Genomic DNA, 14,714 nt, shown 5'->3' on the forward strand with positions numbered 1-14,714 from the left:
GATATTGTTGTCAGGGGACCACACTTTGAGAAACTTTGTCTAAATTCATGCAGTGTGTCTATGTAGAAATCAGCTTTTCTGGCTACCACAAAGGGTGTCATTTGCAAGACTTTCGCCTAGGAGTTAACCATTATCCTTTCTTACACCTTAACTTTCCTTTATAGTTGTACCACATATGTATAGATAGGAATCCTTAACCAACAGATTTGGTTTTCATTATTTTCAAGTTTTATACAAATGGCATTGTTCCTTAAGGGTCTTATAAGACTTGCTTTTTTCCACTCATCCATCCAGTGTAAAGTAATTCATTTTTACTGTTGTATGATATTCTTTTGTATGAATATACCTATTGATAGATATTTGGCTTGTTTTTAGGTTTTTGCTAGAAGCTGCTATGAACAGTTACTTCTTTACCCAATCATAGAGTTACGCTCTCTTTAAGAAAGGACCCAATCTAGAGGAAACCCTCCCTCCCTTAGATCTTCCCTCCAGTTCTGACACCCCCTTACTGAGAATCAATGTGGTGTGTGCTCAATGACTAAATAAACTCAACTTGTTCAACTACAGGTGCCCCTGTGGTCTTTGACTGAAGGGCATTGAAAAAATATATATCTTGCCATTCTTTATTGTGCCTTTTGGTGAGCACCAGTTCTTAATTTTAGTTCAAGTTTTCAGTCTTTTTCCTTTAAGGTAAGTGCTTTTGATGTCATACTTAAGAAATGCTTTCTTACTCCAAGATCATACAAACACACACACGTATTTGTGTATGTGTATATATAAAATATATATATATATGTTTTAAGCTTGTATGTCTTTAGTTCATCTGAAATTCATTTTTGTGTGTGACACCATATGCATGTAGAGAGCCAATCCCATTTTTTCCCATATGGTGACCATTTCTCCTAGCACCCAATGTATTCAATAGTCATTCCTTTCTTTGCTTTTCCCCACTTATGTGCACAGTCACTTTTGCCATAAATCAAATTTCCATCTACACTCGAGTTAGATTAAGATTTTTTGTTTTTTAAATCTAATAGGAAACACAGATTAAGACTTTTAAGACTGAATTAGTTTCAAGGCTTGTTAAACACTTTTTAGATAAGTACCTGTCTTGAAACAATGTATAAAGATTAATGGTGTTTTAAATTGGTATCAGCTGATGTAATGATTCAGCAATAAAACTGATCAAGTTTTTTTTTAAAAAAAGACATAACTCACTCAGAGTGTAAAAAGTTTCATAAGACTGGTAGTCAGGGGAACAATGTCACTACAGAGGTTTGTATGTGCTTAACAAAGTGATTGCTAACAAATTTTCCTGAAACTCCCAAACAGAACAAAGTATCCTTTTTATTTTCTATACATATATTATATCACTTGTGTTTTTATATAGTGGCAGAATCTACACTTTAACATTTTATATAAAAGGAATGCATAAACTCTGTCTTTTGAAGACACAGGAGAGTTTGAAACAAAATGGTAAAAGTAGGAATTGAACACAAGGGGGAAAAATTGCCAAAAGCAACATAAAAAAGAATCTATAGGATTGATTGTTAGGTTTCTCCGATTAGGAGGACAAGGGAAAAGAAGTCTAACATGGCCCCAGTATTCAAAGTTACGGATCCTTGAGATGATGAACAGCTGACAAAATTAGGTAAGGTAGTGAGGGGTGCCCTGTTTGGGGGGTAAAAGATGATTTTTTTTTCCCTCCCAAGTCTGCTGCTCCTTAGCTTTCCTCAAGGACTTTTTCAGGAGCTTTTAAATTTGTATTAATGACTTCCAAAAGTAAAATGTTAAAAATCCCCATTCCTAGGTGGCAAATAGTTTGTAGATGCTTAATTTTCATGTCCTTTTTTTTTTTTTTAACATCAAATTCCAGTAATTTATAAACTGTGTCTCCAGAAAGCATCCCAAGGAAAGAACATTGGAATGGGAGTTAGGGGGGTCAGGATCTTAATCACAGTTCAGCCGCTAATCCATGTGGCAATGGGGTTGGGTATATGGATCTCAGATTCCTTAAATACTGCATGTGGGAATACTACATGATCTTTAAGTTCCCTCTCAGCGCTAAAGTTACAGATCTCCTTAAACAACTGTAAAACATATCCGTGTCAATTCAACTTATCCTACAGTTGAGTTGCAGCCAAGCATTCGCCAGGTGAGTCATATGGTCGTTTCTCCCCAGTTCTCAAACCAAGGAAAGAACCCTACCTACATGCTTGTGACGGGCTTTAGGTTGATAGGATTTTAAGGACTACAATAATACAGGCAAGCTCCTAGGCCAGAAGGTCAGTATGAGCTGGAAACTTCCAAAACAGGAACACCAAATGGTGCTTACTTCTACAGCCCCCGTCAGAACAAACAAAAGGCCAGGGCTGCAATGGCGCGTGAACGTCGCACCTGCTTCTCGCGGGTTACGCTTTCCCACATCCTTTTCTGCATTTTCAAGCGTGAAGCTCTTTTTTTGCTTAAGCGGAAGTGGGTCTGCTACTTCGCAGATTCGCTTGGACTGCGGGTGAGAGATAAGACCTCAGGTAACGGTAACACTCCCGCCAGGGGCGCCCAGGCAGTGGCGACCGGAGTCCGCAGGTCGACCGCAGTGGCGCGCCCGGGGCACGCTGGGAACGGGGGAGGGTGGTGCCGCGGCCCGGCCTGACCCGGAAGCGCTGGCCTGTGGTAACCCCAGCTTCCCTAGCAACCGAGCGGGCGCGCGTCCTCCCCAGCTTCTCCGGACGCCTCCCGGGATGCCCCTGCAGGTTAGCGACTACAGCTGGCAGCAGACGAGGACTGCGGTCTTCATCTCTGTGCCCCTCAGAGGCGTCAGCGTGAGGGACGCGGACGTGTTCTGCACGGAAAACTATCTGAAGGTAGGAAAGCGAGTCGTGCCAGCCGGCAGGGTGGGGGAGCCGGGGGTGTGGTCCGAAGCGGCTGCAAGGGCGCGGCTATGGACCTGCAACAGGCGCGTCCTTGCAGATAAGCATCCTAATATTTTAGTCTTATTAAAAATAAAACAAAGCAAAACAAACAAAACAAAATACGAATCCCATACAGGTGACACCTCGTCTGTAGACAGATGTCACCAGGTCAGAGATTATTTTATCCAGGATTTCCTCATATGCCGTGCTTTTATCGTGACCTGGAATATATTTATAGAAGGAATTTAAGAAAATGATTTAGGCTTATTTCTTATCACTTATTTCTTAACGGGTGTGTCTTTCATTTGTGTAACTAAATGGACTTCCGTTTTCCCCCTTCTGAATAGGTGAACTGTCCTCCATTTTTATTTGAGGTGTTTCTCTATGCTCCCATAGACGATGAGAGCAGCAAAGCCAAGATTGGAAATGACACTATTGTTTTCACTTTACACAAAAAAGAAGCGGCCATGTGGGAGACCCTTTCTCTGTCAGGTGGTAAGTTCTTTACTAAAAGACGTTCAGCTGGTTGTGCCTTTTATACTTTATACCATTTAAAATTTTCTCTTTTGAAATTTATGTTGCTATTCTAAGAAAACGAAATAGACACATAGCATGATTTAAAAGAGTTAGTGCTTCAGCTGCCTCTTAAATCACCTAATTCCTGAGTAATCGAATTACTCAAAAATTAGAGTCCGTTAATACTAGCTTTTAAAGGATGTGGGCTCCTATCTTCAGGGGATAAGGCCTCCCAATATGGCCTTTATTTAGCACTCATTTTGTATTAGGCATTAGTTCATCTGTTAATCCTCACAACAATCTATCACTTAGGTACCCCTCCCCTTTTTTTTTTAAGGTGAGGCTACTGAGACACAGAAGGGTTGAGTAATTGCCAAAGGTCACACAACTAGTAAGTGGCAGACAAGAAGTGGAGTCTTAGGGCTTCTCTGGTGGTGCAGTGGTCAAGAGTCCGCCTGCTGATGCAGGGGACACGAGTTCGTGCCCTGGTCCGGGAAGATCCCACATGCTGCGGAGTGGCTAGGCCCGTGAGCCATGGCCGCTGAGCCTGCGCGTCCAGAGCCTGTGCTCCGCAATAGGAGAGGCCACAACAGTGAGAGGCCAGCATACCACAAAAAAAAAAAAAAAAAAAAGTGGAGCCTTAGCAGTTTGACTCTAGAGCAGTGTTTCACCTACGGAACTTTTACAGAATACAGATGTCTGAATCTCACCCTAGACCATTCAAATCAGTTTCTGGGAGTGAGACTGAGACCGAGGTACTGGTAGTTTTAAAAACGCTTTTTGGGAATTATAATGTACAGTCCAAGTTGAGATCCCCCATTCTCTGTACTCTTAATCAGTATTCTTCTGCCAAGATCAGCTTTGTGGGTCAGTAATTGCCCTATACTGCTTTAGCTCTGTTATCTTCCTCCCTGATCTAGTTGTCATGTTTTCTTGTGTTTTCTATCTACTGCCTGATATTTCTCTTAGGTCTTTGGCGTTAAGTCTTGAGTTAGGACTATTGAGAAATGGGGAAATGGCAGCCATTCTTCATGTTAGTGTTTTCTTGGTATCTTGCTGTGGAATTTAATTTTTTAATCCCTAGGACCAGGTGGAATTTTTCTCTAAAATGTGGTATTCAGCTCAGAAAATACTGGTTAAGGTAGGTTACCATAGCCAGCTTACTTTAGTTCTTTATTGAGCCCCAGAATAACTGAGGAGTTTTTAAAAACCAGATACCTGCTCTCCTACCCCTGCCTTCCTTTTTGATTCAAGTCTGAGATGGGGCCTGGGAATATGTCATGAAACACACCCACCCAGGGTGTTCTGACTTCGTACCTAAGATTAAATGTAAATACTTTGATTTATTTCAGCTGTTGTTGATAATCTTAATTTTGAAGTTAGATGGGACTAGAACCATCATCTGTTATAATGGCTTCTTTTAAAATAAACAGATTGGGGGTTGAGAACTCCCCAGATGATTATGATGCCTGGCCAGGTTTGAGAACCACTGACGTGTGTGTGTGTGTGTGTGTGTGTGTGTCTTGATTTCCCCAGGTAACGTTTTGTCCACCAACTTTTTAGGCTATAAAGAAGAGTCATATCCATAAACCTGTTACTTTCCCCTGTTTCTGACATGAAACACTTTCTTCTATGTCAAATTCCCTTCTTAAACTGGTTGGCCAATTTATTCAGGAGTGGGAAGGGAATTTTCTAATCATAACCTTCCTCTCTAATTTAGGTATCTGCTTTCATTGCACAGGTGCTTGAGTCTTCTCTTTCATGGTTATATGGTCAACTATTCCAAATTTTGACCATTTAAACTAAGGGTTGGCAAACTTTTTCTGTAAAGGACCAGATAATATTTTGGATTTTGTGGGCTATGTAGTCTGTGTCACAATTACTCAGCTCTGTTATTGCAGAACAAAAGCAGCCATAGACAATATGTATTTATTGATGCTGAAATTATTCTAATTTGTATATGTCATTTGTATATGTCATAAAGTATTACTATTCTTTTGATTTTTTTCAACTATTTAAAACTGTAAAAATTATTCTTAGCTTATGTGCTGAAAGAAATCAGGGAGCAGGTTGGGTTTGACTGTAATTTGCCAGTTAGACTAATCAAAACAGTCTTAAAACTGACTTATATAACAAGTAATGAACATCGATTTTACTTCAGAAACCAGGTTTGAGATTCTTTTAGAAGTCAAACTCAGTTTCAGATGCAATTCAGTGAAATTGTTTAACAATCTGTTTTTCACATGCAGTATTGTGGAGCTCCAGTCTATACTCCAAGCCTGCCTCCCTCATTATTCAAAACATACTTGCTCCATTTTTTTCTGAAGTTCCTTCTTGATCCATTTTTCGTTTCTTTTAGATATGGAGCATTTCACTTGGAAACTTGATTTTCTTTTAATTACTTCTGCCCCTGAAACTGGTCCAACTGTCTGCCACTCTGTTACTAAGCAGGTGGTTTGGGGAGAGACTCCTGAAGTAATTTCAGTCCTAATTCCCAGCCAAGATCTTGGATGGGTAAAAATTCCATACTCTTTACTTATTTTATTTTATTTTTTTGTGGTACGCGGGCCTCTCACTCTGCTGTGGCCTCTCCCGTTGCGGAGCACAGGCTCCGGACACGCAGACTCAGCGGCCACGGCTCACTGGCCCAGCCGCTACGCGGCATGTGGGATCCTCCCGGACCGGGACACGAACCCGCGTCCCCTGCATCGGCAGGCGGACTCCCAACCACTGCGCCACCAGGGAAGCCCCCTCTTTACTTATTTTTAACTGAAATTAATATTCCCTTCAACTATGAATGTAGACAACAAACAACAGTAGTGTCAATAAAAATCACAAATATGTTCATATCACAGGTACCTGTAACTTTTATATACACTACTTTGAAATTATAGTATTTATTAGACATTTTGCTATGTATTATTTAATGCATTAATAAAGAAGCTCATACTTGTATATCACAAATTTATTTTTTAATATTTTGTGTTTTAATATAACTAGTTTTCTTTGTGTATTTTTTCATATATTTTAAAACGCTATGAAGGTGTGTATAAAACTTTACTAGTCATCCCTCCACTCCTGCCATTCTTTTTTTTAATCAGAAACAGTGAATATATATATATATATTTTTTAACATCTTTATTGGAGTATAATTGCTTTACAATGGTGTGTTAGTTTCTGCTTTATAACAAAGTGAATCAGTTATACACATACATATGTTCCCATATCTCTTCCCTCTTGCGTCTCCCTCCCTCCCACCCTCTCTATCCCACCCCTCTAGGTGGTAACAAAGCACCGAGCTGATCTCCCCGTGCTATGCGGCTGCTTCCCACTAGCTATCTATTTTACGTTTGGTAGTGTATATATGTCCATGCCACTCTCTCACTTTGTCACAGCTTACCCTTCCCCCTCCCCATATCCTCAAGTCCATTCTCTAGTAGGTCTGTGTCTTTATTCCCATCTTGCCCCTAGGTTCTTCATGACCTTTTTTTTTTTTTCTTAGATTCCATATATATGTGTTAGCATACGGTATTTGTTTTTCTCTTTCTGACTTGCTTCACTCTGTATGGCAGACTCTGGGTCCATCCACCTCACTACAAATAACTCAATTTCGTTTCTTTTTATGGCTGAGTAATATTCCACTGTATATATGTGCCACATCTTCTTTATCCATTCATCTGTTGATGAACACTTAGGTTGCTTCCATGTCCTGGCTACTGTAAATAGAGCTGCAGTGAACATTTTGCTACATGTCTCTCTTTTTTTTAACATCTTTATTGGGGTATAATTGCTTTACAATGGTGTGTTAGTTTCTGCTTTATAACAAAGTGAATCAGTTATACATATACATATGTTCCCATATCTCTATCCTCTTGCATCTCCCTCCCTCCCACTCTCCCTATCCCACCCCTCCAGGCGGTCACAAAGCACTGAGCTGATATCCCTGTGCTATGCGGCTGCTTCCCACTAGCTATCTACCTTACGTTTGTTAGTGTATATATGTCCATACTTCTCTCTCGCTTTGTCACAGCTCACCCTTCCCCCTCCCCATATCGTCAAGTCCGTTCTCCAGTAGGTCTGTGTCTTTATTCCTGTCTTACCCCTAGGTTCTTCATGACATTTTTTTTCCCTTAAATTCCATATATATGTGTTAGCATACGGTATTTGTCTTTCTCTTTCTGACTTACTTCATCCTGTATGACAGACTCTAGGTCTATCCACCTCATTACAAATTGGTACATGTCTCTTTTTGAATTAAGGTTTTCTCAGGGTATATGCCCAGTAGTGGGATTGCTGGGTCATATGGTAGTTCTATTTGTAGTTTTTTAAGGAACCTCCATACTGTTCTCCATAGTGGCTCTATCAATTTGCATTCCCACCAACAGTGCAAGAGTGTTCCCTTTTCTCCACACCCTCTCCAGCATTTATTGTTTATAGAGTTTTTGATGATGGCCATTCTGACTGGTGTGAGATGATATCTCATTGTAGTTTTGATTTGCATTTCTCTAGTGATTAATGATGTTGAGCATTCTTTCATGTGTTCGTTGGCAATCTGTATGTCTTCTTTGGAGAAATGTCTATTTACGTCTTCTGCACATTTTTGGATTGGGTTGTTTATTTTTTTGATATTGAGCTGCATGAGCTGCTTGTAAATTTTGGAGATTAATCCTTTGTCAGTTGCTTCATTTGCAAATATTTTCTCCCATTCTGAGGGTTGTCTTTTGGTCTTGTGTATGGTTTCCTTTGCTGTGCAAAAGCTTTTAAGTTTCATTAGGTCCCATTTGTTTATTTTTGTTTTTATTTCCATTTCTCTAGGAGATGGGTCAAAAAGGATCTTGCTGTGATTGATGTCATAGAGTGTTCTGCCTATGTTTTCCTGTAAGAGTTTGATAGTGTCTGGCCTTACATTTAGGTCTTTAATCCGTTTTGAGTTTATTTTTGTGTATGGTGTTAGGGAGTGTTCTAATTTCATACTTTTACATGTACCTGTCCAGTTTTCCCAGCACCACTTATTGAAGAGGCTGCCTTTTCTCCACTGTATATTCTTGCCTCCTTTATCAAAGATAAGGTGACCATATGTGCGTGGGTTTATCTCTGGGCTTTCTATCCTGTTCCACTGATCTATATTTCTGTTTTTGTGCCAGTACCATACTGTCTTGATTACTGTAGCTTTGTAGTATAGTCTGAAGTCAGGGAGCCTGATTCCTCCAGCTCCATTTTTCGTTCTCAAGATTGCTTTGGCTATTAGGCATCTTTTGTGTTTCCATACAAATTGTGAAATTTTTTGTTCTAGTTCTGTGAAGAATGCCAGTGGTAGTTTGATAGTGATTGCATTAAATCTGTAGATTGCTTTGGGTAGTAGAGTCATTTTCCCAAAGTTGATTCTTCCAATCCAAGAACATAGTATATCTCTCCATCTATTTGTATCATCTTTAATTTCTTTCATCAGTGTCTTATAATTTTCTGCATACAGGCCTTTTGTCTCCTTAGGTAGGTTTATTCCTAGATATTTTATTCTTTTGGTTGCAATGGTAAATGGGAGTGTTTTCTTGATTTCACTTTCAGATTTTTCATCATTATGAATGCCAGAGATTTCTGTGCATTAATTTTGTATCCTGCTACTTTACCAAATTCATTGATTAGCTCTAGTAGTTTTCTGGTAGCATCTTTAGGATTCTCTATGTATAGTATCATGTCATCTGCAAACAGTGACAGCGCTTCTTCTTTTCCAGTTTGGATTCCTTTTATTTCTTTTTCTTCTCTGATTGCTGTGGCTAAAACTTGCAAAACTACGTTGAATAAGAGTGGTGAGAGTGGGCAACCTTGTCTTGTTCCTGATCTTAGTGGAAATGCTTTCAGTTTTTCACCATTGAGGATGTTGTTGGCTGTGGGTTTGTCATTTATGGCCTTTATTATGTTGAGGAAAGTTCCCTCTATGCCTACTTTCTGGAGGGTTTTTATCATAAATGGGTGTTGAATTTTGTCGAAAGCTTTCTCTGCATCGATGGAGACGATCATATGGTTTTTCTCCTTCAATTTGTTAATATGGTGTATCACATTGATTGATTTCTGTATTTTGAAGAATCCTTGCATTCCTGGAATAAACCCCACTTGATCATGGTGTATGATCCTTTTAATGTGCTGTTGGATTCTCTTTGCTAGTATTTTGTTGAGGATGTTTACATCTATGTTCATCAGTGATATTGGCCTGTAGTTTTCTTTTTTTGTGACATCTTTGTCTGGTTTTGGTATCACACTCCTGCCCTTCTTATCACTCCCCTACTTCACACTCTCCTACCAAGTTTCCTCTCCCCTCCTGTTTTTTTCTTCTTCAAAGTCTAGATCCCTTCCTTATCCTTCTTCCCCTAAGATAATTTACCCCCTAATGGATCACAGCCTGCAGTTTCTAAAATACTGAGTGACTGAATAAAAAATAATTGTGAATGGTAAAGTCTGTATGTAACATGTCATGTTACTTTGTAATTTTTACTAAGGCTGGCTCTGTACTCTTCATATGTATCACTATAAATCACCATTTGTATTTTTGAAGGTGATTGATTATATCAGATGGTCTCAACCCATCTTCTCTTCTAGGAGACCCCCCAGAGATGATTTATTGTGATCAGGTTTATGAGCAAATAGCTCTAGTTTCTCAACAGAGAGAGAGGAGAATAAATGTGTTCTCTTTCCTCCCATCTTGTCCCCTCCAGCTCCCTTTCCCTCTCCCCCTCCCAGTCATTCCACACTCCTCTCTCTCCCTCTTGTGACCCTCTCCTCCTCTCCCTCCCCTGTCTCCATCCTCATTCCCTCTGTTATTTCCCCTCTCCATTGTTCCTCTTCTCTCTTATTCATATCCTCCCTCTCTGTCTCTCTGTCTCTCTGTCTCTCTGTCTCTCTGTCTCTCTCTCTCTCTCTCTCTCTCTCTCGCTCTGTTTGTCTATCTCTCTCAGTGCACAAAGGCATGCATTCTTTTTCTACATTTTATTTGTTTATTTATTTTTGGCTGCATTGGGTCTTCGTCACTGTACGTGGGCTTTCTCTAGTTGTGGGGAGCGGGGGCTGCTCTTTGTTGTTGTGCACAGGCTTCTCATTGCGGTGGCTTCTCTTGTTGCGGAGCACGGGCTCTAGGCGCGGGCTTCAGCAGTTGTGGCACGTGGGCTCAGTAGTTCTGGCTCTTAGGCTCTAGAGCACAGGCTCAGTAGTTGTGGTGCACGGGCTTAGTTGCTCCCCGGCATGTGGGATCTTCCCAGACCAGGGCTCACACACATGTCCCCTGCATTGGCAGGCGGATTAACCACTGCGCCACCAGGGAAGTCCCAAGGCATGCATTCTGTACTAATTCATTACTATTACAGTTACTTGCTTACCTTTTAGTATTAGCTTCTTGACCAGTTTAATATTGAGATATGTTTTCACTTCTCCATGTGAGGTTGGGTCCAAAAACATCTTATCCCAGATCAGTATGTAAGCAGTTTCTCCTAAGTAAAACAAATTCATCATGATCCTAATTTATTGATATTCCTTATGTTTTAGTTGACAAAGAGATGATGCAAAGAATAAGGGAGAAATCTATCCTACAAGCACAAGAAAGCGCAAAAGAAGCTATGGAAGCAAAAGCTTCGGCAAGGCGGGAAGATCAAAAATATACACTAAATGTCATGATGAAGGTAAGTTGAAGATTCATAGGAAAGTCCTTTAATTAAAGATATAGTAATTGCAATGATAATTTGTTGCAACCACTGTATTTCCTCACCATTTTGTTCATACTTTGGTTACAGGCCTTGCTGTGTTATGTAGGCTATCTACTATTGATGTGTATTTCTGAAAATCTGTATGAAAGTTGAGAGTATAAGGTTGAACAATAGGTTTACTTGTTGGAGGGAAAATGCTCTATTTCCAGGGGAATAAAACAGTTATAAGGTTTTATGCTGTAAGTGTTTTACTTCTTTTTTAATCTTGGAATTATTGGACATGATTATTTAAAACAAGAAAAGCATAGATTTAACACTAAATATTGACCAATTAATATCTTTTAACTGTTGAGCCTTTCAAGTTAAATCTTTAATCAGCAGTATATTTTTTGAGATATAATTCACATACCATACAGTTCACCCATTACAGGCTTACAATTCAATGGTTTTTAGTATATTTAGAGTTGTAAAACCATCACCACAATCAATTTTAGAGCATTTTCATCACCCCAAAAAGAAACCCTGCACCCATTAGCAGTCACTCCCCATTCCTCCGAACCCCTAGCCCTAGACAACCAACAATCTACTTTCTCTCTCTATAGGTTTACCTATTCTGACTAATTTTTACAAATAATTTCCCATCTCAGATTCTCATTTTTGACATTTTGAAATGATTAAGGAATCTATAATAAGCATTATCTCATCAAGAGTCCTATGGACTCATGACTGTTCTTTTGCATTTGGATCACTAGTATTGTTTTTATAATCAACAGTTCATAATTCCAAAGATTTCTCTGCTTCTTTTATCATTTTTACTTGACTTTTAAATGTCACCAATGGTTAATATACTTTTTTTTTTACTTAATAATTGAACACGTGGTCATCCGTCCAAAGATTCCTGCTTTCTGTATACTTGATGAGTTCCACCTTTTCTTGATCATGTTATCAATACTATCAAACTTTGGATCTTACGATTTTCCTGAATTTTAAAAAATAAAAGCAAAATACTCTAAAATTTGTGGCAACAAAGAAGTATTTACTGAACTAATAAAATAGTTAAACAATGGCACACACACTGCTGCATTGGTAAACATAACAAAGCTGAACAATTGATTGGCAGGCAGTACCACAGTGCTATACCTTGAAGTTATTCGCCTACTGACATATGAAAGCCTGACTTTGGTAGTATTGGAAAGGTGCTTTAGGGGCATTAGTGTATAAAGAATGAAGCTATAGATCACATTGAAGTGATAGAACCTATGAAAGTCTATACCCTATACTACCAACTATTCATTTTGTCTGTCTCTTTCCCTGAGCAGTGTTGAGAGTTGAGACTACATTTTCTTTCATCCTTATCATAGCAGTTGCCAAGTAAATAGTAGGTGCTCAAACAGTTGAATGAATTAACGTGAATATATTGTTCGAGTACCCTGTAACCATAGTACAGTTCTATTCTGGTAGATAGGTGTAGCTATTTTTACTCTGTCCAATATTAGACACCATTCAGAAAAGAGCAAAATAGAACTTTGATGTTCCATTAAGAGCAAATGAAGAGATATGACAAAAGGCAACTCCTTATTAGCTTAAACCATAAATTAGCTTAAAACTTGAATTACATATACCACAAAATAATGGGGGTTTTTTAGTAGTAACCTTTTCTTTTAAAAATTAATTAATTAATTAATTAATTTATTTTTGGCTGTGTTGGGTCTTCGTTGCTGTGCGTGGGCTTCTCCCTAGTTGCAGCGAGTGGGGGCTACCCTTTGTTGCAGTGTGCGGGCTTCTCACTGTGGTGGCTTCTCTTGTTGCGGAGCACAGGCTCCAGGTGCATGGGCTCAGTAGTTGTGGCTCATGGGCTCTAGAGCACAGGCTCAGTAGTTGTGGCTCATGGGCTTAGTTGCTCTGTGGCATGTGGGATCTTTCTGGACCAGGGCTCGAACCCGTGTTCCCTACATTGGCGGGCGGATTCTTAACCACTGCGCCACCAGGGAAGGCCTAGTAGTAACCTTTTAAAAATAATTAGCAGGGCTAGTGCTAAGACTCACTGTGTCAGTTTGCTGTGCTGTATAGTATAAGTCTGCTTGGGCTACCGTAACAAAATACCAAAGAGTGGATGACTTGAACAACACACATTTATTTTGTCACAGGTCTAGAGCCTAGAAGTCTCAGATCAAGGTCCATTGGGGTTGGTTTCTGGCTTGCAGGTAGCTGAGAGAGAGAAAAAAATCTCTGGTGTCTCTTCTTATTAAGAAACTAATCCTATTGTATCAGGGCCCCACCCTTATGACCTCATTTAACCTTAATTACTCCTCAGCAGCCCATTTCCAAATGGGAGTTAAAGCTTCAACATATCTGGGGGAACACAAACATCTAGTCAATAACACTGTATAAAAACTATCCAAAATTTAGTAGCTTAAAACATTTATCTTCTCACGATTCTGTATGTTGGTCAGGCTGTTCTTGTGGTCTGAGGTTGGCTTGATTGTGGCTGGAAGTTCTAGGATGGCCTCACTCACATGTTTAGAGCCTTGCCAGGGAAAGCTGAGCCCCTCTCCATGTGGTATTTCGTTCTCCAAGAGGCTAGCACAGGCTTCTTTACTTCATAGTTAGTGTTCCTGGTGGCAAGAACGGGAAAGACCTAATGCACAAGTGCTTTTAAAACCTCTGAAGTGGGAAAGCCCTAATGCACAAGCCCTTTTAAAGGCTCTGCTGTGTCACATTTGCCAATGTCCCATTAGCCAAATGTCCCATATATCCAAGCCCAGATTAAGGGTTAGAGAAATAGACTGCACCTTTTCTAGGAAAGAAAGATTAAGTCACATTGCAAAGGGGCATGCGTATAGTTATGGGAGGAACTTGTGGTCATTTTACAACTTAGTTGGAATTGAAAATGTTAGGATTTAAACAATAAAGATAATTTGATTGATCCAGCAGGAAAAGTTCCGCGATAGAGCAGTAAATCCAAGCTCTGACTCCATCTCTCTGCAGCATCCTTAGCACTGCTTTTTCTTTGTGTCTGCTTCATCCTTAGGCTGATAGGGAGATGATCCACATCTTCACATAAGCAGGGGCCAGCAGGAGACAGGCTGTCTATTCTGTTGGCTCCCTTTCAAGCCCCATAAAACAATTGCTTTAGGTATTGTAGAATGATATTTCAAATGGTAATCACTTTTACACATGTTCAAATAAATCTTTACTTCAAGTCTGTTGCTTCAAACTTGGTTTGCTGCATCCACTTCTCATTATCTTTGCTGCTGATCTATCATTCATTTAGCAGACATTTATTGAATACTGTGAAAGGTACTGAGACAGAGCTGAACAAATCAGTCTTCACTTTCTGTTTACTCATAGTATAGAGAGGGTGACAGACAAGAACAAACAAAGATTACACCATAGTATGCATGAGAAGTCATGGGCAGATAAAGAGAAAACACTGGCAAAAGGTTGGTGTCTCAGTCTGAGAGGCTGGTCAGGAAATATGAAGCAATGCTGTTTGTGCTGAATACTGGAGAATAAGCCACAGTTACCTGGGGATAAATGGGAAAATGACGTTACAGTTAGTTTGGATAAGTGCCTGACAGAGTTTGGCACAACA

At 39.7% G+C, this 14,714-nt stretch overlaps 1 protein-coding gene across 2 annotated transcripts in view; it reads left to right on the forward strand.

The window, feature by feature from the left end:
• The first annotated feature begins 847 nt into the window (after positions 1 to 847).
• DNAAF4 (dynein axonemal assembly factor 4) overlaps positions 848 to 14,714 on the forward strand; it is a 79,765-nt gene continuing 65,898 nt past the window's right edge. Inside the window, exons 1-3 of one of the 2 annotated variants that reach the window (XM_022579553.2) lie at positions 848 to 2,864; positions 3,260 to 3,407; positions 10,962 to 11,095. In XM_022579553.2, the coding sequence (XP_022435261.1) occupies positions 2,742 to 2,864; positions 3,260 to 3,407; positions 10,962 to 11,095 (405 nt within the window). In that variant the 5' untranslated portion in view covers positions 848 to 2,741. The remainder of the gene's footprint in view (positions 2,865 to 3,259; positions 3,408 to 10,961; positions 11,096 to 14,714) is intronic. The other variant, XM_022579552.2, reaches the window with a different exon arrangement.

The sequence above is a fragment of the Delphinapterus leucas genome, chromosome 2 (assembly GCF_059928025.1).
Source record: "Delphinapterus leucas isolate spDelLeu-1000000601 "Yukka" chromosome 2, BTC_Dleu_Yukka2, whole genome shotgun sequence".
Classification (NCBI taxonomy): domain Eukaryota; kingdom Metazoa; phylum Chordata; class Mammalia; order Artiodactyla; family Monodontidae; genus Delphinapterus; species Delphinapterus leucas.